Source organism: Dermochelys coriacea, chromosome 4, assembly GCF_009764565.3.
Source record: "Dermochelys coriacea isolate rDerCor1 chromosome 4, rDerCor1.pri.v4, whole genome shotgun sequence".
NCBI classification, from domain to species: Eukaryota; Metazoa; Chordata; order Testudines; family Dermochelyidae; genus Dermochelys; species Dermochelys coriacea.
In genome coordinates this window covers 64,018,903-64,044,484 of record NC_050071.1, presented here as the reverse complement: position 1 = coordinate 64,044,484, position 25,582 = coordinate 64,018,903, and the positions used below count along the sequence as shown (strand labels likewise).

The window sequence follows — 25,582 nt, the reverse complement described above, 5'->3', positions numbered from 1 at the left end:
CAATAAACAACTGCCACCCTAATGATTTCTCTTAATTAAGGAATTTGACAATGAATAAAGAAAATGAGAAATTGGCCTGAAGCACAAAGAGCCTGATTCTCCATTCAGAGCCCCATGGACAACCCTCGCCAGCCCCCTCTGAAGTCAACAGGGCTGTGGGTCTGCCCCCAGGGACCTGATTGCAACAGTAGGGCCAAAGTCTGTATGTGGAGCTGAACTTCCTCCTAGTTTGGAGCCAGGCTTTTGACTGGGCCCACTACCAAGGCTGCTGCAAGCTGTGAAGTTTGGCTGGAGGGCCGAACCTGCCCGAAGCTGGGCAGTGTTCCGAGCTGGGGATCGAGCCCATCTCTATTTCAAACCCCACAGCCAGGGGCGGCTAATGGGTTGCGTGCCAAAACCAGCGACGCCTGAAGGGTCAGAAAGGCTCCTTGCGCGGGACGGGAGACAAGACGCCCCTGCGAGCGGCCGCGACCTGGCAACCAACATCCCGCTGATCAAACCCGGAGCGGCGGGGGCACGGGGAGAGAGGGCAGAACTCGCCCCTTCCCTCCGGTCTCTTGGCGGCCTTCACAAGCGCCGGGGGCTCCCTGCAGGCTGGGGGGCCGCTGCCTGGCAGGTCTCCGAAGCCTTCCCCTGTGCCCGGAGCGGGCCGAGCCCGGCTGCGCCGCGCTCTGCTCTGGCACCTGTTGGATCGCCCGGTGGCGGCCAAAGGCAGGGAGCGGGAGGCGGCGGGCGGCGGCGGCTCCGCTTTGCGCCGCTCCCCCTTCCCGGCTGCCCCGCGCAGCGGCAAGCTCCCCCCACCCCAGCAGCCCCCGCCCGGGCTGGCCACTCCGGCTTCCTGCGCGCCCCTCCTGGCGACGCGAGGGGTAACCTCCTCCGGGCCAGGGCGGTGGAGCCGGGCGGCCCCGGGCAGAGGAACTGCGGGGCGCGGGGCAGGAGGAGAAGGGGGATCCGGGCAGAGGGGGCGGGGGAAGGTGGTACCGCCGGGAAGAGCCGAAGGGCTCTGGAGGAGGGGGACCGCGGGGAGCAGGGGCCGGCTCGCTGGGGGCTCCGGGCGGCGGAGCGAGGCTTGACTCCTTCTTTTAACGCGGACCGCTGTCGCGTCAAACTCAAACCAGGTGCCGGGCTCGGGCTGCGTGCAGCCGCTGGCGGGGGAGAGCGGAGCCGCAGCCTGCCCCGGCCGTGCGCGCTGGGACGGGCACTTTGTTCGCGCTCCCCTGAGGCCGGGCCGCCGGGGGGCAGGGCAGAGCCACGCGAAGGAGCGGAGCCCTGCGGAGGGGCTGAGGGACGCTGCCCGGCTGGCAGCGCGGCTGTCTCGCCGCGGGCGAAGAAGGGGTTTCTCAGGGAGCTCGCCTTGCTCTCCCGCCCCCGCCCCCGCCCCCGCGCCGTCCCTGCTGTTTTGCTTGTGGCGCTGACAGGTGCTGCTCCGAGTCAGCGGCGAGTCCTCTCGTCCCCTCCGCCCTTGGCCCCCGGGTGCGCTGGGCGCCTTCGCCGGCCCCGCGCGGGTTGCTGAGCCCTTGCGAAGCTGGTGTGGGTCCAGCTTTTGCTTTGATCCTTTAGCGCCCCCTCCGCGCCCTCCCCCCCCCCCGCCCCCCCGAGACACGGAGCAAGGCGCTAGGGCAAAGTTTTGGATGCGATTATGTGGAAACTACCTTGCACTTCTGCGCTGCCAAAGCAGGCTCAGGGCTGCTTTCTCCCCAGCGGCGCAGCCATCGCCTGGTGGTGGTGAAAGAGACTCGGGACTTGCCGGCGATCTGAACGTGCCTGGTGTGTGTGATCACTTCCCCCGGTCAGCCAAATGCTCCTCTTCGCCTTCCTCCTGCTGACATCTGCCCTGGCCAGCCAGAGACATGGAGCCCAAGCGGAGTCCAATCTGAGCGTCAAGCTGCAGTTCTCCAGCGCCAAGGAGCAAAATGGTAAGGCACGGACAGTGGTCCCATCCAGGCTGGGGAAGGAGGGGAGGGTGCAGTAACTCTGCAACTTCGGGCGCCGGGCTGTCTCGAACCTGTGGCCCTCTCAACGGAGTGTAACTTCACAATGCACAACACACCGTGCAGGCCGTGCTGAGCGAGGCTGTAAATATCTCCTTGAAACTCACTGCGGGGGGGTGGGGGGGGGGGAATCTTACATCGCCCAAGTGAGCCTTTAAGATCGAAGCCAACATGAAGGAGACTTGGCAGGTCTGTCTTAGCTGTGTGTGTTTGTTACTCCAGGAAACTTGTCAACCTCGTTAACTGAAGCAGGGGAGGTAAAAGGGCACCAATTAACTAGCCAGAAGATAGCAAAGAAGGAAGCTCACAGCCTGTTTGGAGACTTTATTTTGTGGGTGGTGGTTTAAAATGTTTCTTTTCTTTCTTTTTGTTTTTCTAACCACACCTTTGTGCCCTAATCCTTCCTTCTCTGGTAGGGTGTTTTTTTGCCCCTTGGTGAATGCACACTATTTTGTATGTGCTGGAAACCAGCTATTCCTGCATAGGAAATGAGAATTACTTTCAGCTTTCAAGTGTACCTGAAATGTTTAGAAAACTCTCAGATGCAAGTTCCCTTGGGCAGGGATTGCTCAGAGCTGGAGAAAGGCTCCTTTCATACAGCAAGGGCAGCTTCAGGGTGTGTAATTTGCTTAGCCTCTGAACTCCATATGATTTACATTATTCAGATTTTTAAGGGCCTTTTCTCTTGATCTACTATTATGAAGTCATTTTAAAGACTACTTTAAAAACAGAAATGTTATGTACCACATGAAACCACACTATTTATGCAGAATGTCTACAATTAGGCTATTAAACACCCTGTTTTCCACTGCCAATACAGAAGGGGGGAAATCTTACAAGTTTGTCTGTTAGCTAGACTGTTGTTTCTCCTAGACAAACCAACATAAAGGCGCAAGCAGAATACTCCCAAAGTTTTAGTAGGTTATAAATGAAATATAACAAAAATGCAAATTTAAAGACTTGCTCAGTTCAGCAAAAACTGTCTTCTTGAATTTGAGACTCTCTTGATATAAGTATTATATGCTGCATCTTTTAATACAAAACAAATAAAGAACTAAGTGGCCTGTTACAGGCATTATGTGAATTAATAGAATATGTGGTGTTACCAAATTTAGCAGAAGAGATTAATATTGCTGCTGTTTGCTAATGTGATGACATATGGCACCTGCAGACTGCCTGGGCTACTGATCAAAGAGCAGCACAGGGATCGGTCTCTAATCAGAGCAACTGCAACGGGCTAGGGGAAAGTGATCAAAAGAGTCAGAAACCTGACAGGAAGATTAATCAGACTAACCTTTGTCCTCAGTACAGAAAAATATCTATGTTGTGTGAGAATAGAAATATCTCCCATCCTCCCAGTTCATCTGACTGATGGAGGTTTTAGGAAGCCAGATAGAGACAAAGTGGATTCAGGGCAAATGTAATGAAAATACGCTTTACTCTTTTATTTATGTGATATATACAAGGAGCATATTGAAGTGTATGAATTAGCATTGTTTTCTCAACACAGACAAAGTTCATGTGAGAGACATAACAGGTTGTCTGCCTTCCACAAGAGATTTGTTATATGACAGTGCAACAGGGTCTTAAATAGACACTAAGGCCTTATTGCCTAGTTGTACAATAAGAAAGTCTGAAAAGTGAAACCGCTACACAGGAGAGAGGTAGAATTGCTATAAAATAAATATTTATGGATAATATAAATAGTTATATCTGACAGCACAACTTAGGCACTGTTCATACACTGGTAATGCAGCTGCCTGAGGTCAAGCTTCAGGTGGCTAATGATCCAGTTTGTCACTTTGTGAGGTACAGTAACTACATCACAGTCTTGTAACAAATACAAAACCAGAAGAAACAGAAAAGAGTTCCAAAAACGTTACTCTTAATATATTAAATATAGTTCATATAGTATAGCTATCTGAATAGTTATTGACCTATGCTTTCATTTCCAGCTCTTAACTGTTGCACTTAGTCTAATGTAAAAGTTTAGCTAAAACTAAAACCAATACTTAATTTTTTTGACACACTTTAATTATTTGGGGGATCAGTAACGTTGGTCAGACCAGTTTTAACTTGATTTAATTAGAGTGATTTTTTTAACTCTATAGCAATCTAAAGCGTGTATAGCTTTTAGCTAGAGGCAGGTTAAAACTCCCTGTAGTTGGCTAGGCGATGTTGCTGTTCACGTGCCAAAGCTTTATATACAATGTTTTGGTTCGAAGAAAAGGGGGGGGGTGGCTTGGAGGGAGAAACACTTATCTCCTTCATCCTAGAAATAAAAAGTTCTGACTCCTAATTGCTAAATTGATATCTAGCCAAACAGTTGTACTACAAAACAAATTAAAATGGTACTAACTGCATGCTAGAGTAGCTATTATTGGTTCAAACTGCTCTGGGAGTTAGCTAATAACTTATTGCTTGAATAAAGTTAAGCATGTGTATAAGTATTTGCAGGCTCAGGTCCTTAGTATCAAGAGTCCAAACCATTAACTTGAAGATGTAACTGTACAGTGAGACTCAATATAGTTTTTTTGGGGGCGGGGGGGGGAATGTAAGGCGTTCTCTTGTTATATTGCATATTAGGAATTACATTTTAGATACTGATTTCCGAGTCTGAATTTTTGTACACAATTAAAAAGTAGAAATTCTCATCAGAAATAAGTATTTTACTGCCATCTGCCAGGAATTCAACATGATGGATGCTGTGGGGCCAATATAGATCTACATGAAACCACTTAAAACTACATACTTGCTTTTGTCAGCCCTTTGGTATAATCAGTTTAAGTTTCTTGAAGGTTTATTTGTAAACTCTGCTTGGCATTAAGGAGTCTTAAAATTATTTAATTCTTGAATATCTTTATTCAGTTGAATTACAAAGCTAAAGATTAATAAGTTGTTACATTTGGAGGTTCAAAAGTGAGTGATCATTTGGTAGGCATGAGATTGGAGTATGTGATATACTTGGTGGAGGCTGCTATTTGTATGGATGAATTGTTTCCACATTTCTGTGTAATTTTGACCAAGAGGGTTCTGCTTGAATGGGTTGGCAAGTTTACAAAGCTTTGTAAGTTTCTATCATATATTCAATATATTCATTACCATCTTTGTACCCATACTGAAACAGGGTCCAAGAAAAAATTCTGAGATTCAATTACTCTTTTGAGAAGTTCCTAATCTCCCTTGCATAAGATTTTATTACATTCATTGCATTTTTTCCCTCCTATTACCCCTCCCCATCTCTCTTTTCCTGTTACTCCTTTCATCCTGCCACTTCTGAACCTCTCCTTTTGTCTTTCATTCCCCCATTCATGGTGCTATAGTTTCAACATTTGATAAGTTGGATGGGTCAAATTCACCACTGGCAGAAGTAAGTGCAACTCATTTACCACAAAGGAGATTTGTCTATTGATCTCTCAGCAAATTTGGCCGCAATATAGAAGTGACAGGAGAATGTAGGTTCCCTAGCCATATTCTTGGCTGTTGTGGGACAAGATAAGTTTTGTAAAGCAATTCTATTAAACTATAGAAATCAGGATATATGTACAAGAATATTACATAATACTTCTTTGTGTAAGATGACAGGAAAACCTATTATCAGATGCCATGTATAACAAAATAGTTTATCTGTAATCTGCATTTAAAAAATAAACTACTATAGAACTTCAGGAGACCAAAGGCTTGAGATGAATCAACACACAACCAAAATCAACTGGTTAGAAATATTAATTCACATGGAATCAAGTTTCGAGCATGAATAACAGCAATCACAGGTAGTGCACCAGTGTATCTGTTGATTTTCTACAAGTTATTATCTCATCAACGGAGTCTCTGCTTCTGATTTAGTGATCTAGTTCCTGCAACAATTTGTTAAATGATGATAAAAAGTGTAGTTCATAAAGAATTCCAGAATGGAAAGTGACACCACTTTTAGTAAAGCTGTCTGAATTATTTGCAACAAATCTGAAGTCCATTGGAGGTTGATACAACCAGAAACCTCCAGGTTGTGGCCTACAAAAAGCTCCATGAACATGGGTGGAGTTTCAATGTACACCTGAAGAGCCAGTGTTGAAAGCTTATGCTCAAATAAATTTGTTAGTCTCTAAGGTGCCACAAGTACTCCTTTTTTTTTTTTAGTGTTCATTGAATCTCCTTCCCATGGCTGGCCTCCCACATTTCCCCACAATAACTCAAACCAAACCATTGGTTGCCCACTTCTTACACCACATATCTTCAAAGAGAGATTGAGGCTGTGTAGGGGAAGGTAATTGATTGTAGTATGGTCAGGGGCTGGTGCTGGATTTTCCTTGGAGGATTGAGTTCACTTAACTCAATCCTCTAAGTAGTCCTGTAGAAGCCTGTGCATTTTATACATCCCCAATCCAAATCCTGCAAGACTCAGAAAGTCATGATTTCAAGAATAAACTGAATTTAAATGTTTATGAATGAATATTTAGAGAAAAAAACTACTCACAATAAAACAATGCATTTCAAAACAGCCAGATCTAAATGTTCTGCTACCAGCTATAACTGGTCTGACAAATACGAAGAAAATCTGCTGACTGATGCTGGGTGGTGCAGTTTTTTTCATTGGCAAATAGATGTCACATGTTCAGAATTATATTTATCTAAAAGGAAAAGTAGACCTGAAAAACTTCTGAAGTTTAATCTGTTTCTGTTTAGTTCAAAATGTGGGTTTGGTGTGAAACTTTTAAAACCCTTTTATGGAAAGAGTTAAGGGTTGTACAACACCTTTTTTAAAGTTTTAAACAAGGGATTATGTGGCAAATTGGAAAAGTTTTAACAAATCTTCAAACGCGTAATAAGTTTAGTAAATAACTGCAAGAACATTTTAAGACTCATCATTGGCTTTGTAGTTTACTGTTAACATTAATACCACTACTATTTATAGTACTACTTGTAACCTTTCTTTATTTCAGCTACTCCTCTCTGTTACGTAAAGTTTGTTTTAGTAGTGTGGAAAGTTCCCTACATGTTCCCATTTCTGTGCACTCCTGCCTTTTGTCTACATTTGTTACATATCTAGCTGAATATTGAATGCAATTTGCTTAAAATCTGATTTCTTGCAGTTATTGTCTTCTAATAGATTTACAGAACTTGAACCACAAATTAGTATTTAAACTGTGTTTTTTTTTTGCACCTCATACAGTACTTTCATATCATAGAGAGAAACAGAATGTATACCTTGAGCCCATGAGAGCCATTTTAGTGAAGGTCTCATGTTGAACTCTGTAGATAAAGTCATCTACGTAGTTAGGATTTAATCCTAAACTTTTGGTTCTAATTATTATTCCAGCCGACATGTAGTAGCAAAGTTGTGCTTTGCTGCCTGCAGCAGTGGTATTGCTTTATAGCAACGTTTTTCATGTAGTCATTAGACCTGTCTGGCAATTCCTAACTGTTGCAGTCTGCTCTCCTTTTCACAAGATTAGCTTATTTGAGTGGAATTTAGGCTGTTGCTCCTCCTCTTTATGGCTTTTTGTATGTAAAAAAGAGCTATTTTCACCTCAGTCACAAAATGGATGTCATGCAAAATGAACCTCATGGTGGGTGAGCATTCTGGAGGATGTCCCAGTAGACAAGTAACTTTCAGCAGAGTATATAGCTTTATAAAGCAATTGTATTGCAGAACAATAACTGAAGTAACATTCCCATATGTGAACGTTTAATAAGCACTTAAATAAATCTATATGTACCTGATTGCTTTGGAGCCAGTAAATGATTTGCACACTGTGGTTTACTCAGACCTGTTACTCCTTGTTCAGAAGACTTGTGCAGCTTTTATTTGAATCAGAAATATTTGGGAATACCACGTAGATGAAACCTCGTAATGTTTTATCAGCACAAAGCTGCAGTACAATTTTCACATTCTTGAGAGACTTGTGGGATACTATTTTAAGTTTTCAGGGTCCAGAAAATTTATGCATTCTTGGTCCACATTTGTCAGCTGCAGTATGCACCTGCCGTTTGATCCCTTTGCAGAGAGAGCATATTGCCAATATTACACTGGGGTTATATACTGTTAATCTCATGCTCCCACAACATGCTATCTGGATTCAAGACCTATTGTATTAATGGGTCCTCTGATGTAACTGCAAATAACCGATAAATAATGTTATAAAAACAGCTAATCTCTGTACATTGGTGGGATGTTTGAGTAGAAACAAAACATAAACTGGAGAAAATCTTTATGAACAGAAAGCAAGCAAGGTAATATAAGCAAAAGGAAATATCAGTTAAAAACTTCCTCAGTCTCTGAGACAATCCAGTCCTTAGAATCAGGTTAGTGAGCGCTGACTTGCCCAGAGGTTCTCCTTCTGGGCTGGTGGGTTAATACTCCACTCTTTTGCAAATGTGTCAAATGAATGCTAAGTGATGTAAAATATTGTCATTCTGATTTAGCATTTTACATTCCCCTTGCACAGGTGTAAATAACTGTGCAAGACAGTGGAGTATTGGGCCTTCTGTCTCTGAGGGCTTGCCTTCAGTGCAGAGTTTACTCAGGTTGTAGCTCAACTGTTGTCCTGTGGGTTTTTTAACCTATACCCTGTGGGTATAAAGTTACACTTGAGATAGTAGAAACTTATTAGCTGCTCATACAATCCATCTGTACAGCTTGAGTGTTATTTGCCAGTGTGGCTGCTCTTACTTGAACTAGGCTAAATGCAGCAGAGTTAACTCTGCAGTGAAGACATAGTCTTAGTTCATCCTTTTTATAGCCTTTCCACTTATTCGTGGGAGGGTAAAAGAATCTGAGTGAACCTCTCATTTACTGGGGACCACGTAATATCCCTGCACCTTGTCACATTTCAACTCTGATAGAAATAAGGTAGTGTTCAAAAGTTATTTTGCATACAGTCGAATTCTCTCATTGTACTAATAGTGGAAGAGATGCAAAGAAGGAGTCCTTAAAACATTATCTTTTTTCTATGGCAATTTGGCTCTTATTAATTAATTTTCATGAATGAAGTGTAAACATTTACTGAAAATATGATTAAAAGCAAGGTGAAAAGATCTTTCAAGTCTTATCCTGTTTTCTCTGCAAAAAACCCCCAGATACTTCCACCCTTGAAATTCTTCCTGGATTTTTCTTAATATGTATTTTTGAACCTATCACCAGAGTAGAACTAGAGAGGGCAATCGGTTAAAAAGTGGAAAGGCACCAAGTCTGGATAACATTCCCATGGAGGTTTTTAAGGTGGACTAAAGAATACAGTAGACAGTTTGACAGACCTCTTACAAAACATATGGGAAGAAGGGGAAAAAAAACCCCAAATGAGTGGGAAAAGGGTCATATAGTGAAGCTGCCAAAGAAAGAAGACTTCAGTCAGTGTAAAACATGAGGGGCATTCAATTGCTGTCTCTCCCAAGTAAGATATTTACACAGATTTTTCTAGATAGAATAAAGGTGATGATGAGAACTGGCAGAGGTCAGACAGGTGAAATCATGTATAGATCAAGTAGAAATGATAATCCTGTCATCATAGGACTGTTGATCAAATGGCAGTAACTTTTTTGGAAATCTATAAAATTCATATAAAATAGTCTTTGATATACTGGAAAGGACAGTTTTACAGAAGTTGCTACACCACTATGGAATCCCTCAGAAATTTGAAAACAGCATTCAGAGCTTTCATGAAAATATGAAATGGGAAGTTATACATAATAGTGAGCTGACTAAGCCATTCAAGGTTACTGCAGGTGTCAGACAAAGATGTCTGATGTCACCCATGATCTTATTGGTTGTGGATTGGGTAATGAGAGAAATTATGGAATAGCCAAGAGGCATACAATGGACTTTCACAGAGAAGTTAGACTTGCTTGACTTGCTATCCAATACCCACAGAGATATGATCTCCAGGCCTACATACCATTAAAGAAAACTAAAAGCATGAGAATCAAAACACAACAAAAAACACCAATACCACTTTCTGGGACTGATATAGAAGAGGTCCGATATTTCATATATCTTGTCAGCATTGGAAATACAACAGGTGGTACAGGTGAAGACATTAAAGCCAGAATAGCAAAAGCTAAACAGGCTTTTGTAACCTTAAAGCCGATCTGGATAAATAGAAATCTTGCCCTCCAAGGTAAACTTGAAATATTTAACACCATTGTAAAGTTGGTCTTCCTGTACGGTGACTTGGAGACTTATTAAGATTTTACTATCTAAACTCCATGTTTTCATAAACAGCTGTCTTTGACAAATTCTCAATATCAGATGGCCAGAAAAATTCACCAATGAAGAGCTCTGGTGGAGGATGAAACAGAAACCAACGGGAGACGAAATTATGGAATAAAAATGGAGATGGCTAGGACACACATGGAGGAAAGTAACATAATAAGACAGGCATTGGACTGGAACGCTGAGGGCAATAGGTGATGAGGTAGACCAAGGAGAATATGAAAATGTACAATAGAATTGTAAGCTATCAGAATGACTTCAGCAGAAGATAGGCAAAGTTGGAAGGCACTAATGTTCCTCATGGACTAGTGAGGCATAAGAGAGAAGAGATGATTACTTGTTTTAAAGTAGTGCTTAGGGTGCCCCCTCCTGCACCCTAAATCCCTCATCTCTGGCCCCACACCAGAGCCTGCATTTTCAGTCAGAGCCCTCCCCCTCCCCCAAACACCCCAACCCCCTGCCCCAGCCCGGAGCCCCCTCCCATACCCTGAACCCTTCATTTCTGGCCCTAGCCTGGAACCTGCACTCCCAGCCCAGCGCCTGTACCCCCTCCCACACCTCAACCCCCTGCCTCAGTCTGGAGCCCCCTCCAATATTTCAAACCCCACAGCTCCACCCCCCAACCTCCTCTTGCACCCCACACCCCTCACCCTGTCCCCACGCCAGAGCCCGCACCTCCAGCCAGAGCCCTCATCCCTTCTCGCATCCCAACCTACTGCCTCAGCCCAGAGCCCCCTCCTGCACCCTGATCTCCTAATTTCTGGCCCCACCCCAGAGCCTGCACCCCAAGCCTGAGCCCTAACCCCCTCCTGCACCCCACCCCTGAGCCAGCCTGGTGAAAATGAGTGAGTGAGTGAATGAGGGTGGGGAGAGCAAGGACAGAGGGAGGGGGGATGGAGTGAGCGGGGGTGGGGCCTCAGAGAAGAGGGGCAGGTTCGGGGCTTCGGAGGAGGGGCAGAGGACGGCACAAGGGTGTTTGGTTTTATGCGAGTAGAAAGTTGGCAACCCTAGTGTGGGTGGGCATCAAAACCTTTATCAAAATTCTGGAATTATCTATAATGATTGACAAGACAGTGTTAAACTCCATTATCATTACCCTTACTTTGTATTTTTGAAATATTGTTATCAATCTGATGAAGTGAGCTGTAGCTCACGAAAGTTTATGCTCAAATACATTTCTTAGTCTCTAAGGTGCCACAAGTACTCCTTTTCTTTTTGCAAATACAGAATAACACGGCTGCTACTCTGAAACTTGTTATCAAGAGCCAGTTTCGGAAGACCGGCTTAAATTCATTGAAATCAGCATGTTACTGTAAAATAACAAACTTATTTGACAAAAAGATCAATAGCTGCTTATGTTAATCAAAAACTGTGTTAACATTATTTTACTTTGGTTCTTACCACATAGTCTTGATATGAATTGATAATAAATGACGTAAAAAGGAAGAGAGGCAGGAGGCTAGGTGGTGCATTTAGTTAATGCATTAGTGTGTAATCTGATAACTCTGCTTCAAAACAGCTTTAGGATATAAAAGATATACGAGTGATGTCCTTAATATAGTTCCCAATATTTCACATCTTCAAACTATTATTCAGTTTGGTACATATCAGTAAAGTTGTATGTATGCATCCGATGAAGTGAGCTGTAGCTCACGAAAGCTTATGCTCAAATAAATTTGTTAGTCTCTAAGGTGCCACAAGTACTTCTTTTCTTTTTGCGAATACAGACTAACATGGCTGCTACTCTGAATACTGAGGAAAAGAAAGCCCAGATGTAAAATACTAGGGAGTGTTATATGTGAGGCGTGAATTGCACTAGGAGAGGTTTTTTAGAGAAGCTTGCATAACATCTGCTTGGATTGATCCAGTGCTGCTATTCTCTCTGCTGCTGTTTTTCAAAACAAAGGTAATAGGAAAAATGGGTTTGCTAATAGAGGTGCAGATTCATGAAGTAACAGATAATACTGCAGCCAGAAAAATATTCTTGTCATCTTAATAGTCTTTAACAAGAAGTTCAGTTAGTATTCAGTTGTCCAGCTATGCGTTTTATAATGTTCCCAAAATAAAATAACTGATTAGAGTTGAATTTCTGATTTCCCCCCCAACCCCTTGCACTGAGTAATTTACATTTTTCTCAAGGTACTGAGAGATGCAAGTCTTACTGGAGGTGTCTCTCTCTGTTACTTGAATGGAAAGCAGCCCTCATTTTATACAACAGCCAAGCATTTAGAAAAACAAAAGGCACAGGAAATTCTCTTGGGGTGTGTGTTAATGTAGGGTGTTTCCAATCTACAAACATTGGTCTGAACATTTCACCGGTAGTGGTGAATTATAGGAGGCCACTTCCATTTGAGGAGGCCCTGCTTAACTTGCTTGTGGTTCTGGGGCTCATTCAAACACTCTAAAACAAAATAAAGGGAATGGATGTAATAACTTCTTTATGGAAAGGCTATAAAAAGCTACAGGGCCATGTCAACAAATTGGGTCACTTACTAGATGTTTAAGTGATGGGTTTGCAGTCCAAATTCAAGGGCATGGATTATGTTTTATAGGCATCTTGACTAAATTTCATCCTTTTAATGAGAGTCTCATCTAATTATTATTTTTTCCCAAAGTTTCATTATGGGTGACAAATTAAAATTTACTTTTAATATTTCAATTTCCTTTATCATAATACTAATTTGTTCTTAATGTTCTCTATTTTATTTTTATTCTCTTCTGGCTGAAGAGTCAACTGTTTTCTGGGAAAGTGAGGAACATTCCCTTCATGATAGGGGCAGTTATAGAGTTTTGGTAGCATCATGTACTGTTCTAGAAGAAAAAAAATTGAACTGCAGTTTTCCTTCTGAACTCTGACGTGCTTGGACTAATCACAATATAACTGTTTTGGCTCTCAGGAGCGTTCATATAAATACAACTGTTTGTTTAATTGAACACATGATTTCTAAAAGGATAGTACTGTAAGCATCCCCTCTTAGTATTTCAGCTGCTTTCTTTAAATGTTTGAATGTGCTAAATGTCATGTTGCTACTTATCAGTTTCTTGTGTAACTTCAGAAACATCTATGCTATATTTGTTTTTAATAAACATTATGACTTGCAAATAATTATTGGAATGTCTCTAGATCTCTCAATTATTCATTTTGTTCCTTTGAAAAAAAGAAAAGTTCTGTCTAAACTCTAGATTCGGCCCGCGGGTTGTAGTTTGCCCGACGCTGCACTGAGAGAACAATTAATATTTAGGCTTGGCAGAATTCAATTTTTCCCCATAATTTCAGCAGATAAGCATTTTTAAAATGTTTTAATCATTTGAAATTTTCACAGTTGTGGAAAATTAGGCAGTGTTAGACAACAGTGGAGTAAGACCATTTAGTGGCAGTAAATTGAGATTCAAAAAATTAAAATTTTACAACTGTTCAAACACATTGTCAAGATCACATTTCAAAATATAAAGTGAATATCTTAAGTCAATCTATGACAAGTTCTTAAGCAACATTTTTCTTTCTTTGCCTGTGTGTAAATGTCAATGATTATTGATGGAAATATTTTTTCATCAGTGTGTGTATGGAGAAATCAACAATTACCGATAAAATTCTAATAATTCCAAGTCTATTTATATTTCAACTATGAGGAGTTTCACACTTTCTCTTTAAAAGCAGATAGTCAAAGATATTTTTCCTTCTCCCTGTGGCCCATAAATGGTCCCCTGAAAGGACACTAACCTGAAACTGAGAAATATGTAATTCTGGGTCAGTGACAAATATCAAGACCAATATTCTGTGGGCCATATGGGTTAAAAATAGGTCTTTTTTTTATATCAAGAAACTCTGCAGCTCTTGCCTTATAAAGAAGACATATGCCTGTCTCTTGGCTAATGACAGCAAATAAAAAGTGGCTGGGTTTAACTGAAATTATCAATATTGCCTTCAAAGAAGATAACCTGCCAACATGCCATGGTTCACCTTCTTCATCAACATATAATGCTGACTGATGCTTCAGATTCTGCTGGTCCTGTTTCCAACCTTCAGTTCCTTGACAAATTAATCAAGATGATGAGTATCAAAAATCTGAGAGTATACAAACACCCTGCGCCCTCCACAATCGAGTTTCAGATTGGAATGTGGCTATTCAATCTCACTGCAATTTTCAATACAGTTGATTACAAAATGTTGCTGACTAGATTACAAGAGCTAGCTGTAATGGCTTCAATCATTCCTCTCAAACAGGGCTTGGAGTAGTGATGGGCAATTTCCACATCCCCAAGAGTCCTCATATATAGAATCATAGAATATCAGGGTTGGAAGGGACCTCAGGAGGTTATCTAGTCCAAACCCCTGCTCAAAGCAGGAGCAATCCTCAATTTTTGCTCCAGATCCCTAAATGGCCCCCTCAAGGATTGAACTCACAACCCTGGGTTTAGCAGGCCAGTGCTCAAACCACTGAGCTAACCCTCCCCCACAGAGTACCACACCGATTAATACTGTCCATTTTTCTTTTCAATATTTATATTCGACTTCTTGTGAGGTGCCACAGGCTTCATTGTCATCATAACGGTGATAACTAATTTTATTTGATGCCACAATGCCTGCAAGAGAAAAGTACAATGATGAAAAACAAGTAGTTTAAACTGAACCCTGAAAGGATTGTCTTACATGTTGGTAAGAAGAAGAAAATACTTTGGAAGAGCTAGACAAAGCATTGACTGACATCTCAAGTGAGGACATTGACACTGTGATTGGCATAGTACTGAGTCTTGGGGTCTTATTGGCCTCTAACTCACCCTGGGTGTTTAGAGAATAGTAATGATAAGAAATCTATTTTATTAACTTTATAAACCACCAAGTAGGCAGTTATTTAAAATGAGAATAATCCAGAGTCTTTTCAATCAAGTTGTCTCTGTCAGTAGACAAACAAGCATATTTTAGAGTCATAGAGTTTAAGGCTAGAAGGGACCACTAGATCATCTAGACTGATGTCCTGTATACCACAGGCCAAAAAAACGCCACCCGACAACTGAAATGAAACCAAAGTATTATAACCTGCATGAGACAAGGATATTTTGTGCCACAGGTTGAGAATGGGAGGGACCGAAGTACACCAGAGCTTGGGGCCCCTGCAATTCCTTGGAAATGACTGAGAGATATTTCCAGATAATCCTGTCAGGTGACCTGTACCCAAATGGAGCAGAGGAAGGCAAAAAAGCCCCAAGGTCACTGCCAATATGATCTGGGGGAAAATTTGCCCTTGACCCCCAGATATGGGGATCAGTTTGACCTTGAGTATGTGAGCAAAAGCCAGCCAGTCTAACACCTGAAAAGAGAGAATGCTAGGTGCCACCTCAGAGTCCTGATCCACTCTGTCCAGTGTCTCATCTCCAGTCATGGCTATCTCTGATACTTTGGGGTGGGATCAAACAAACAGAAAACCCCAGAACACCTTGGGGGAAGGAGAAATCCCTTCTTCACCCCTGCAAGTGACCAGCTGAAACTGAAGCATGAGCTTTTAGGGACATATGACATAAACTGGAAATGAGCTGCAGGGCTTCTGAGCCCTTCCCCCTACCATCACAAGCAACTCCGTCATATAATCACACTCCCAGATTTGTCCGTCTCTCTCTTTTAAAACTATTTTAGTTATTTGCTCCCACAACTCCTATTGAGAGACACACCCGGAAACACACCCCTCTGAAGGGTAGAAAACTAAATTTCCATCCTGACTTTGTTCCTGGCTAGTTTATATCCATTTGTTCCTGTGCCATCCTTATCCTTTACTCTTCATCCTCACTATTATTTACCCCCTAATGCATTTATTGAGAGCATTCATATCTCCTCCCCACCTTTTTTTTTGCTAGACTAAAGAAGCCAAGCTTTTCCAATCTCCTCTCATAAAATCATCCTAGCAGCTCTTCTCTGCACTAGTACCAGTTTAAATTAATCTTTCTTGAACATGATTTCTTAAAATCAATCTTTTTTTAATTGTACGCAGTATTCAAAATGAGGTCGTACCAGCATCATGTACAATGTCATTTAATACTTCTCAATCTCTATTGGAAATACCTTGACCGATGCATCCTAGGATCGCATTTTCTTTTTTTGCAGCCAGCTCCCATCGGTGTCTCATAGTCATTCTGTGATCAATCCACCCACCCAAGTCTCTCTCCTCCTTTTTTGCTTCCAACTGATGAGCCCACAGCTTGTAGGAAAAATTCTTATTGTTAGATCCTAAATGATTGTCCTTGCACTCATGCACAGGTTCCATATTATCATAGTTATTGAAAAATGAGGCAAAATATTCATTTAGTTCTGAGCCCATACCTAGATTATCTTTCATCTCCTTCCCATCCACACTATGTAGCAACCTAATCTCATCCTTCTTTGTTCTCTTTTTATTTATAGAACTAAATAACCTCTTGGTATTTATTTTAATTTCCTTGGCAAGAGCTAATTCTGTTTTGACTTTCAACAATTCTCACTTTATTCCTACAACATGTCTCTAAGGTGCCACAAGTACTCCTTTTCTTTGTTAGAAAATGTATCTTTCTTTACTGATCAACCCTCCCTTCCCTCCCCCCCACCCGAATTCCTTATAGGTTCTCTGCTTACTCCAATAATCTTTTTGAGGTAGTTACTCATCCAACTGGATCTGGAGCCTTTCCCTACAAGTTTTTTCCCTTGCTTGGGGGATGCAGATTTCAGATAATTTTTTGTATAGTTGATAGGAAGACATTTCAAGCCTTCTCCACATTGAAGTCCTTAAATTACACTCTTACTTCATCAATGATAATTTTATATAACTTAGAATTCTTTGAATTGTCTCATTAGTCAAGATATATCATAAGCATACTTGTGTACTTTGACAGTATAATGACAGTAGCTACTGAAACAATTGTGATTTTTTTTTTAATTTTTTTTTTAAGTACACCAAGCTTGTTGCGACTCAACTATGTCAAAAGCCTTTTTTTCCAATGCAGGGAGAAGGCTGTGAAAAGAGACCTCCATAAAACTAACATTATGAATATCTATTTCAGAATCTTTGAAGCAGCATGCTGGCCTTGTATAAAGCTAATTTAGCTATTATGTATCAAATTGCACATACATTTCTAATATTGTTTGTGGTCCTCGTCTGTCTGGTTTACATTTTTCCCAATAGAGAGATGATTTTACTTCCTTATGAACAACAGTAAACAACATAGTTTTTGTTGTTTCTGGCAGGAGGCCTTTGACACATTATTTACAATTACTTAAATTTGTGATTACCGTCCATTTTTGTGTGGTATATTCTAAGTATTTTTCTTCTGTCTATGTGTGTTTGAATGTTTATTTGCTGTAATTGTTTTAGAATTAGATCTAGTTACTGAGATAACATTCAATAATATTTGAATATATTGAATGGTTTATTTGTTTTTTTCCCTTTTGCTTTTCAGAATATTTGTGGTTTATCTTAATGCTTACTATTTATATTCTAGATGAGTGTCTGTTTTTACATTGTTTCTTAAAACTAACAAAATTCATTGATTTAGAATGATCTAGACAGAAAAATACTGAATATTTGATAGTTACTATTAGTGAATATTGGGGATAGGTAGGGGGGAAGCGCTTTTAGACTTTATCAGAGGTAGCTTAGAAGTATACTAAAGATGTCCTAAAACATACAGTCATATAAGTAAAATATGGAAAATATGCCATTTTAGTATATCATAATAATGGTATTCTATGTCTAAACAATGGTCAACATTTGCAAGTATATTCCCAACTATTATCACTGGTCTTTCCTATTCAAATTCTAGGTGATAACTGTTGGAAAATACTGTTGGTTTTTTAATGGCAGTTAGTGAGTGTGTGTGTGTGTGTGTGTGTGTGTGTGTGTATGTATGTGTGTGTGTGTGTAATTTATTTTTCATATAGAATATAATGTTTATTTCTGATTGACTTCTTATACATAAACTAATGCACTTCCCCTGATGTTCTTATACTAAAATTTAGTGTTAATTTATTTTTTCATTGAAAGGAAAGGATAGCGTACCATTTGGGATTCAGTCCTATTCTGGTATGCTAGATCACATCTCCCAACTGTCTTAGAAAACTGATTATGGATACTTATTAGTTAATTTTCTAGGATACTCAGGGGTATACCATGGTACGTATAAAAATTGAGTGTGTCTTTAGTATAAACAAACGGTCATGCCTGGAATGATTAGGAACACATTGATTTTTTTTGTCGTCTCTTACACTTCTGGAAAATACCTGCGGAATATGTTGAAAATGGATGGATTTGTAAACAAATCAGAACATCTTCCATATTTGTATGGCACCTAGAACGATCCATGATCCTCATGGGGGACTTAGGGCACTATCACGATCCCAATAACACTGCACTTCAGAGAAGACATTATCTGTTGTATGCTATGTGTAACCAATATTCCTAATAATACTAGTTACTTTTCACCTGCAGTTGCCAGCATGTTAATTGTTTGGAAAACTCAAATTCTGTAATAAATATATTTCTTTAAAAGTACATTTATCTATTTTTCCCCAGTAATTTATGCTAGGCATTCTCTTGCCTTTACTATAGCTAGCCTATTGATTTTAAATGACAGCAGCATCAGATTCAATACTGAGTATACTGTAGTCTGTGTACCAGTATATAGCTTTTTTTTAAAAAAAGAATGAAATTTGTCATAAACAACAAACCAGTAAAGCCATAATATCTCTAGTCCATAGCCACACATTACAAACCTAAATATCTATGTATTGCAATTTTTATGTGAGTTTGCAAGGTACAATGATCAATTTGAATCACATGGAAGAAAGAGTTGTTTACTATGGGAAGTGTAAACACTTATGACCATGAATGACTTTAATCATCATGTGAGGAGTCCCACTGAAGTTAATGAAGTAAATGGGATAACTCACTTTTGAAAATTATTCATATGTACTTTTGCCATATGAGGGCTTTTCTTGTGAATTCAAAACAAGGGATAAGGAAGCAACCAACAGATTTCTTTTTTGGACTTCTGATTACATCAATGAAGCATGGAGTTAAATAAGATCAGCAGTTATTTACTTCCATAGTATTTAGTATGTTTTCTTACATCTGTGTATCTAGTCTTTAAAATCACTGATTAGATATAAATTATCTCTCTCTTACCTGACAAAAGAATATATAATGGAACTTACTGAATCAAATGTGTGTAAGTCTAATTGTATTTATCTATAGAAAATGCAATATAATGTAAAAGTATGACTAACTTCTGTCCTCCAAATGAGCTGCATTTTTAATTATATTAATATTCTTTTCCATTTAAGGCTGTACTTTCATCATTCATGGTAAGCAAATAACAAAGTGGAAATTAACAGGTGGGACAGCATTTGGGGTGACTGGTTCTGAGGCTTTTCCATTCCATCTGTGGATATAGCTCCTTGCAGCTAAAAGATGTACAGAGTATTGCTGAACTGGCAGAGAAAACTATTCTTTAATATAGGAGTTGAAAATACCTTAATAACAGACAACAGTCGTGGTCACTCTAATGTAAGATGATATTTTAGGCTGTTCATTGAGATCATTGACTTCTTATCCTTTTTGCTGTGGGGTATTCGTTTTCTGTTTTTCATTTTAAAAACCATTTTGATTTATGTTGGTGGAAAAAAAATATTCTCATCCCTGCAAGATGGCTGAGTGAAACTGGATGCGTTATGAGATTGAAAAAATGGTATGTGTTGAAAGTGAGATCAAATGTGAAGAGGAGGTCAGCATGTTGAAAGCCATCTGCAGGAGAAAAGGATTTTAGAGTTATCAGTAAACCACGCTAAGGTGATGGCCTTTTTACATAAATACTCTACCTCCCTTGAGGGGATGGAATAAAAAGGGCTCTTAAACTTGAAACTTTTATCCTAATTCTACTTTGCTAGTAATGTTAATTACCAAAATGATGATGACTTTTATCTTTTAAGTTCTTATGCTTCAACTTCCGCTTTAATCTTTCATGTCTGCCACACAGAGATTTGTCCTGATTTTTCAAGTCTTGGAAGGGAACTGGAAGCCGGTGTGCATTCTCCCTTTCAAACCTTGAACTTCCAACTCCTCACAGAATTTGAAATCTTTCACTAACATTCAGCAATGAAGCATGCTGTGTACAAGGTAGAAAGGCTGCAATCTAGTAGTAATCTTGCAGAATATTGCCTTGTATTATTCTCCATTGTGCTTATTTTAGCTTCCAGTCCTCATCAAATGAGGTGTCCATGAAGTACCTTCTGATTAGATACCTCACTTCTGTCACAGACATGATTCTGATTTAGCTGGTGTGCAACCTCCTAATCCCTTACTAATAATTTCCTGAAATTGATTAGTTACAAAGAAACATTGCAACACAGACCATTGGTGTTTTATTATTCCCTAAAGACCAACTTGACTGTAGTTAAACTTCTGAGGAAAAGAAATAAGTGAATGCTAGCTCTTTTTCCCTGTCAATTTTGCATGTTAATCAAGGAGTTCCTATCCTGAGGGTAAGAGGGAAATGAATACTTTCAGTTATTGCCATTATTCAAACTAAATGACTTTTTCTTCTGTGCAGTGTAAGTATATGACAATCAACAACAAAATATTACTGCCATGCTCTGAAATCTTTTTCAGTATGGGGTCTTGAATGTGAGCATGCCTTCCTTCTGTTTCTCTTTTTTCTCTTCCTGAGCACCAAAGACAAAATTTCAGAAGTGGCCTCTGTTTTTTGAAGGCCTCATTTTGAGGGTGCATAACTTGAGATGCTGTGGTCCTGATTTTTAGAAAGTGCTGTGCACCCACTGGTTTGCCTGGGAGCTAGTGGTGTGCGCATTACCTCTGAAAATCAGGCTCAGGGTGTTTAAAATTGAAAAATGGTGGCATCCAAAATCTGATGCCTCTTTTTGCAAAATTTTGGTAATAAGCCTTTCCTGATCCTCCTGAATGCTGCTCAACTATAGGGGCAAGAGTGTGATCCAATCTGCTTCTTACTACAATACTAGAAAAATGAAGCTATCACCCCACAGAACTTCCTAGCATCCAGAAACCTGATAAATGAATTCTAAGAGTGATGTTTCTTTTTCAACTTACCGGCAGTGTCCTTGGCTGGGCCTTGTTTTCTATGTTAATTGGTCATGTGGCCATTTGAAACTTGATTCTAATAAAGCAAAAAATAAAAACAAAACAAAAAAGCCCAAGCAACCACATGACTGCACCTTGATTCCAAAATAGAATCATTGTAACCATTTTTATCTGGTACTTTTGAAGAGAAAGTAATTTCATAAGGCCTAAAGTTTCTTCTGAGAAACTGCTGCCAAGATTTATAACTGTCTCTTTTTTACCCTTATTTTAATTTTTTTTAGATGCTAATGAACTCTAAATCCTATTTCTAAGCAATAAATGTAAGTATATAGAGAAATATATTTCTGTGTTTTGAACACTTGTGAAAACAGCTGGATTGTACCATTAAGTCACACTTCAAGAGCTCGTTTACAGAGAGGATTGTGTGTGTTTATAAACTATGAAAAACAATGCTTGCAGAAGCAGCTAGCTGCAGTCTGCATGGGCCAGTATTTGTGCAGAAACTCTCATGTATGGCTTAGTTTAAACTGAGCACCTAAATAAAACTGACAATTGTTTTTGTGAAAGTGGGTATCAAATGCCAGTGGACTAGTTTCCTGGTAGATACAGATTTAGTCAAAATGACAGAAAAATGCTAATACCCCAGACACCACATTCTCTGGAAAGTCAGACAGTCAATTAGCTGTTAAATTTAACATTTTCAGATGTATTTTAAAAAGCACTTTGTTTGCATGTAGCTATAGTGTCTGCTGGCAAATGCTGACTTTCTAATGGTGACTTCTGTGCAGATGGACCAATAAACATTACCTCTGAAAATATATTTGGGGGGAAGAATATTGCCAGATGTGTTTCAGTGTGTTTGTGCTTGTGCAGGGGAAATGGGATGAGTTGCAGCAGATATCTGTAGTAATTGAGTTCCATTAGGGTTACCATATTTGAACATTCAAAAAAGAAGACACTCCACATTGGAGTGCTGTCGGTCCCGCCCACAGTCCACCCCCGCTCCACTCCCACTCTGCCCCAGGTCCCGCCTCCTCCCTGCTCGGCCCCGCCATCGCACCTCTCCTCACCTACTGGCCTGCTGCTGGCTTGATGCATCCCTCCTCAGTCCTTCACCCACCGCTTGCTTCCTCCCACCTGCCAGAAGAACCCATGCCTGCCCGAGAATCGCTGCCTGCTGCTGGCTCACCGCTTGCCTCCTCACCCCCACCCGCTGCTGGCTCCCTTGCCGCTGGCTGCCTCACCACTCACCTCTTCAACCCCCTGCTGCCTGCCGCTGGCCTTTTCACCCCCCACCTGCCGCTAGCTCACCGCCCGCCTTCTCACCCTCCCTGCCCGCTGTCAGCCTCCTCACTCTCCCACCTGCAGTGGCTCCCTGGCCACTCGCCTCTTCACCCTCCCCGCCCGCAACTTACCTTCTTGCCTGCCAGCCAGCCACTGCCTTCCTTGCTACTTGCCTCTTCACCACCATCCCCGCTTGCCTACCACAGGTCCCTCTGGCTCCTAGGATCAGGGGCAGCCGTGTGGTCTCCACATGCTGCGCCCTCCACAAGTGTGAGCTTCTTGGCTCCCATTGGCCGGGAGACGTGCCAATGGGAGCTGCCGAAGCCGCGGAGCAGGGCTTGCAGGCACCGGCAGTGTGCAGAGAGCCCTCCGACCCGCCCTTACCCTAGGAGCCAGAGGGACCTGCCGGATACTTCCTGGGAGCCGCCCCAGGTAAACACTGCCGGGTCTCCCCACCTGATCCCCTGGCAGGTTCCTCTGGCTCTTAGGGTCGGGTGTGGGGGTGGGGCAGAGGGCTCTCTGCACGCTGCCAGTGCCTGCAAGCCCCGCTCCGTGGCTCCGGCAGCTCCCATCTATGGTACCATATGTACCTATTTTCCCGGACGTTTTTAGATATTTAAAAATTCCTCCCAGATGGCTATTTAAGAACTAAAAAGGCGGACATGTCTGGGAAAATACGGACGTATGGTAACCCTAGTTCCATACCCTAGGAGCTACCACAGCCAAAACCACAGTCACCTGCTGATACTAGGCTCAATGGGTCAAAACCCAGATGGTGGATACTGTTCGAGCATGTGTAATCATCATGGTAAGGCTACAGGAGGAGGTCTTGAATATAACTGGGGCCCTGTGTTTTTCAGGGCTTTGAAAACCAAAAGAACCAGCCTCAGATCAGTCCATCACTACATAATCAACCAATGTAAAGAACATAAAGCAATCATAATGTGATGATCATGACTGTTCATTCCTATGAGCAGCTATTGCTACTGCATTCTGTACTAGCTGCAAGAACAGAAACCCTGCTAAGAGGAAATTACGGTAACAAGTTGATTGTGCAAGACTGTCATGAGATAAAAGGGGGCAGCCTGTGTAAGTTGCACAGCTGGAAAATCAAATTTATACCATGTTGGACAAATAACTTTCCGTAGAAAGAACCTGGTAAAAAATAATGCCCAGGTTTTCAACTTGACTACTGTAAATTAGATGCCTCCTCTTAGATAGTATATGGTGGGTGAGTTGGGTGTATGCCAATCCTTCTGTCTACATACAGGCAAATTTTTAGTTTCAGAATGGGAAGGTCAGGACCAGACAAGAGACAGCAGAATAATTATATAAAAAGTGTAAGTATTTCTATTAACAAGCATAACAGCCCTAATAGTAGATTCCAGTGATTTATTATTTAAGTTTTCTTTTTTTGCTCTGGAGATCCTGTCTTTCTCAGCTTCTTCCAGGCTATGCTGGAACTTCCTTTCCTTCCAGAATTATGACTGGTGTTTTATCAAGGGGCCCAAATGGCAAGTTTCTCACAGTTCAGTTCTTTCATGTTAAGTTCCTCTGTTTCTGGCCTCTTTAAAGCCACCATCACATTCTTGTTTGCTGTCTACCTGAAGATCCAGAGTAGCAACCCTTATAGCTCCAGTTCTTCAAACAAATGTCAAAGAGACTACTTCTGTGAGCAAAGTTAAGTATGTAATTGTTTGGGCATTACTCTGCTTACGAACATGCAACCTCATTAAGTGGAAAATCAAAGGATAAGAGTCCTCGTTTGGATGCCCCTATCAGCAGCAAGACCTCTTCTTTTTTTCCCCCCCTTGAGGTTGAGATAAGGCAGCTCTATTGTATGCAGCCCTCAACGCCATCCAAACACCCTTCTGTGGTAGAAACAAAGCTTAGCAGGTCCTGGTGAAAGATGTATAACTATGTTTTAGCAGCATACTCTAGTCAGTGGTTTTTTTTAGAAATTATCTTTCCTTACAAATACATGAGAGAACATAGGAGACAAGAGAGAACTTACAGGAACTCTGCATTTGAAATTCCTTAGTGAAAACACACAATGTACTTACAAGAAACATAAGGTGGGTGAGGTAATATCTTTTATTGGATCAACTTCTGTTGTTAAGAGTTGGTCCAATAAAATATAGTAGTTCATCCAACTTATTTCTCTAATATCTTGGGACCAACATGGCTACAACAACATTGTATACAGCACTATATACAACAAAATACTTACAAAGCAGGTGGAGTACTGTTGTACATTCTTCCACCTATTTTTTGGATCTTTTGTAAACAAATGTAAAGTTTTCACCACACCTTCGCTGTTCTTCTTTTAGAGTAACCACAGGTAAGTGGGTTTTTCCTCGTTTTTTAAAGCACTATTTACTAGGTCTTGTATTTTTAATACAAGCTCTATTTATTTGATGAGATGTCATATTTAAAATAGTAATCTCCCTTAATAACCTTAAAAACCTCAATGAAATTACCATATTTTCTTATGAAAACAAGTCTCTCATTCCTTGCATTTTTGAGACTTGATAATATTCTGCTTGCTTTGTGTGTATCAGACACAAAACAGCATTTATTTTTGGTCCAAGTTGTTAAAGTATTTTGGATGAGGGTTTACCTCAGAATATTACCTTCTCAACATTTGATTTATAACTTCTGAGCTACAGCTATAGATTAGGCTCCAGGCATTGTTAATGCTTTCCACAGTAGCTCAAAAAAATCTTTCAATGTCTGTAAGCTGTAGGACATTTTACTTACAATTTATTTTTCTTGGTTCCTTAATACAAAAATATTGCCAAGTACTTCAGCTATCTATAGACTTTCAAAGTAATGAGTTTTATGTTACAGTCTTACTTAGGTAATAACTGCAGATACCGTAGGGCATGGGTGAATGAGGGCATGAAGTTTGGCTGTTAGACAGTATATTCTTGAAAGTTAATCTGAGTTGGGTTTGGCAAGTAATTGGACATGGACTTCCAACGACATCTGAAATGTTGGAGAAAGGTGCTAGTGATGAGGTA

The 25,582-nt window shown here is 40.8% G+C and overlaps 1 protein-coding gene across 1 annotated transcript in view; it reads left to right on the top strand.

The window, feature by feature from the left end:
* Positions 1-1,015: 1,015 nt before the first annotated feature.
* PDGFC (platelet derived growth factor C) overlaps positions 1,016-25,582 on the top strand; it is a 270,910-nt gene continuing 246,343 nt past the window's right edge. Inside the window, exon 1 of the mRNA XM_043513275.1 lies at positions 1,016-1,916. Within this exon, the coding sequence (XP_043369210.1) occupies positions 1,799-1,916 (118 nt within the window). The 5' untranslated portion in view covers positions 1,016-1,798. The remainder of the gene's footprint in view (positions 1,917-25,582) is intronic.